At 41.3% G+C, this 1,717-nt stretch overlaps 1 protein-coding gene across 1 annotated transcript; it reads left to right on the top strand.

Moving 5' to 3' along the window:
• The first annotated feature begins 352 nt into the window (after positions 1 to 352).
• LOC109166801 (uncharacterized mitochondrial protein AtMg00310-like) lies at positions 353 to 1,380 on the top strand. The gene is made up of 3 exons (XM_019315684.1): positions 353 to 364; positions 463 to 471; positions 577 to 1,380. Exons 1-3 carry the CDS (start codon positions 353 to 355, stop codon positions 1,378 to 1,380), a joined length of 825 nt encoding a protein of 274 aa, XP_019171229.1.
• The last annotated feature ends 337 nt before the right edge of the window (positions 1,381 to 1,717 follow it).

Here is a 1,717-nt window from a genome sequence, read left to right on the forward strand (position 1 = left end):
GATCTCAGACCTATAGCGCTAAGCAATGTGATATATAGGGTCATGGCTAAGATGATTTCAGCCAGGATGAAACCACTCATGGATGATATTATTTTTGATAAACAGAGTGCATTCATACCTGACAGATTGATTACAGATAATATTTTGATTGCTGCAGAGGTTGGCCACTTTTTGAATAGAAAACAATGTGGAAGGATGGGATGGGGTGCTTTAAAGCTGGATATGGCAAAAGCATATGACCGTATGGAATGACCCTTCCTGCGAAATATGTTAACAGCATTGGGTTTTAATAATATATGGGTGGATCTTATTATGTTATGTGTGACTACTGTGTCTTATAATATTAAACTGAATGGAATCCGAGGTTTGCCAATTGTCCCGTCTCGCGGACTCAGGCAAGGAGACCCGTTGTCGCCATATATGTTTATTATCTGTGTGGAGGGACTCTCTTTGTTGTTACAGCAGGCACAGGTACAAGGAGCAATTCACGGGTGCAGAGTTGCAAGGGGTGCACCCTCTATTTCACACATGTTTTTTGTTGATGACAGTCTTTTATTCTTTAAAGCAAATGTGCAGGAAGCAAATGCGGTAAAGCAGTGTTTGGCACGGTATGAAAATTTATCTGGCCAAGTGGTAAATTATCATAAGTCCAGCATATGCTACAGTAAGAATACACAAGATGATGATAGGAATGAAGTGGCACAGATACTTGGGGTTACTCAATCACCAAACTTTGGGAAATATTTGGGTCTCCCCTCATTTGTAGGAAGGAATAAGAAGGCGGCTTTTTCGTATATTGAAGATAAGATAAGACAGAGAATCCTTTCTTGGAATAAGAAGTTGTTATCGCAAGCTGGTAAGGAAGTCTTGTTGAAAAGTGTGGCTCAGGCAATGCCCACTTTCGCAATGAGTGTCTTTTTATTACCTATGGGGGTTTGCACAGCTATTGAGCGAGTTATGAATCGATATTGGTGGGGGTCTGGGAATGAACGTGGAATCCATTGGAAGGCTTGGGACAAATTGTGTATACCAAAGAAATATGGTGGCCTGGGTTTCAAAGAACTACATGCATTTAATATAGCAATGCTGGGTAAACAGGCGTGGCGGTTTCTAACAAAACCTGACTCATTGGTCTCACGAGCTTACAGAGCGAGATATTACCCAAAAGGGACCTTTTATGATGCCAAAGTAGGGAATAACCCCAGTTTCTGTTGGCGCAGTATAATGGCAGCTCAGAGCATGATTTGTGGCGGAATCAGGCGCAGAATTGAAAATGGAAAGACAACCCTCATCTGGGATCACCCATGGCTGCAGGATGAACAAGACCCAATGATTCATACTGAAAAGCCTCCGTATTTGAATAATGCAGCAGTGGTGTGATTAATTGATAATGAGACACAGACCTGGGATCCGGATATATTGGCAGATATTTTTAATCCTACGGATGTGGCTAGGATAAAAAAGATCCAGTATCATCGGATTATGAAGATATGTGGTATTGGCATGATGATCAGGGAGGTAGTTATACTGTTAAGAGTGGCTATAAAACAATTGTGGGTAGTCTCATTGATAATACAGGCACTCATAATTGGTTGCGCCTATGGAAGCTAAAAGTCCCCCCAAATGGAAAAAATTCCTGTGGAAAGCTTTGAGTGGTATCCTCCCTACTACAACAAACTTGATTATAAAGAGAGTGGAAGTACAACCAACATGTGCT

Source organism: Ipomoea nil, unplaced genomic scaffold (genome assembly GCF_001879475.1).
Source record: "Ipomoea nil cultivar Tokyo-kokei standard unplaced genomic scaffold, Asagao_1.1 scaffold0317, whole genome shotgun sequence".
Classification (NCBI taxonomy): domain Eukaryota; kingdom Viridiplantae; phylum Streptophyta; class Magnoliopsida; order Solanales; family Convolvulaceae; genus Ipomoea; species Ipomoea nil.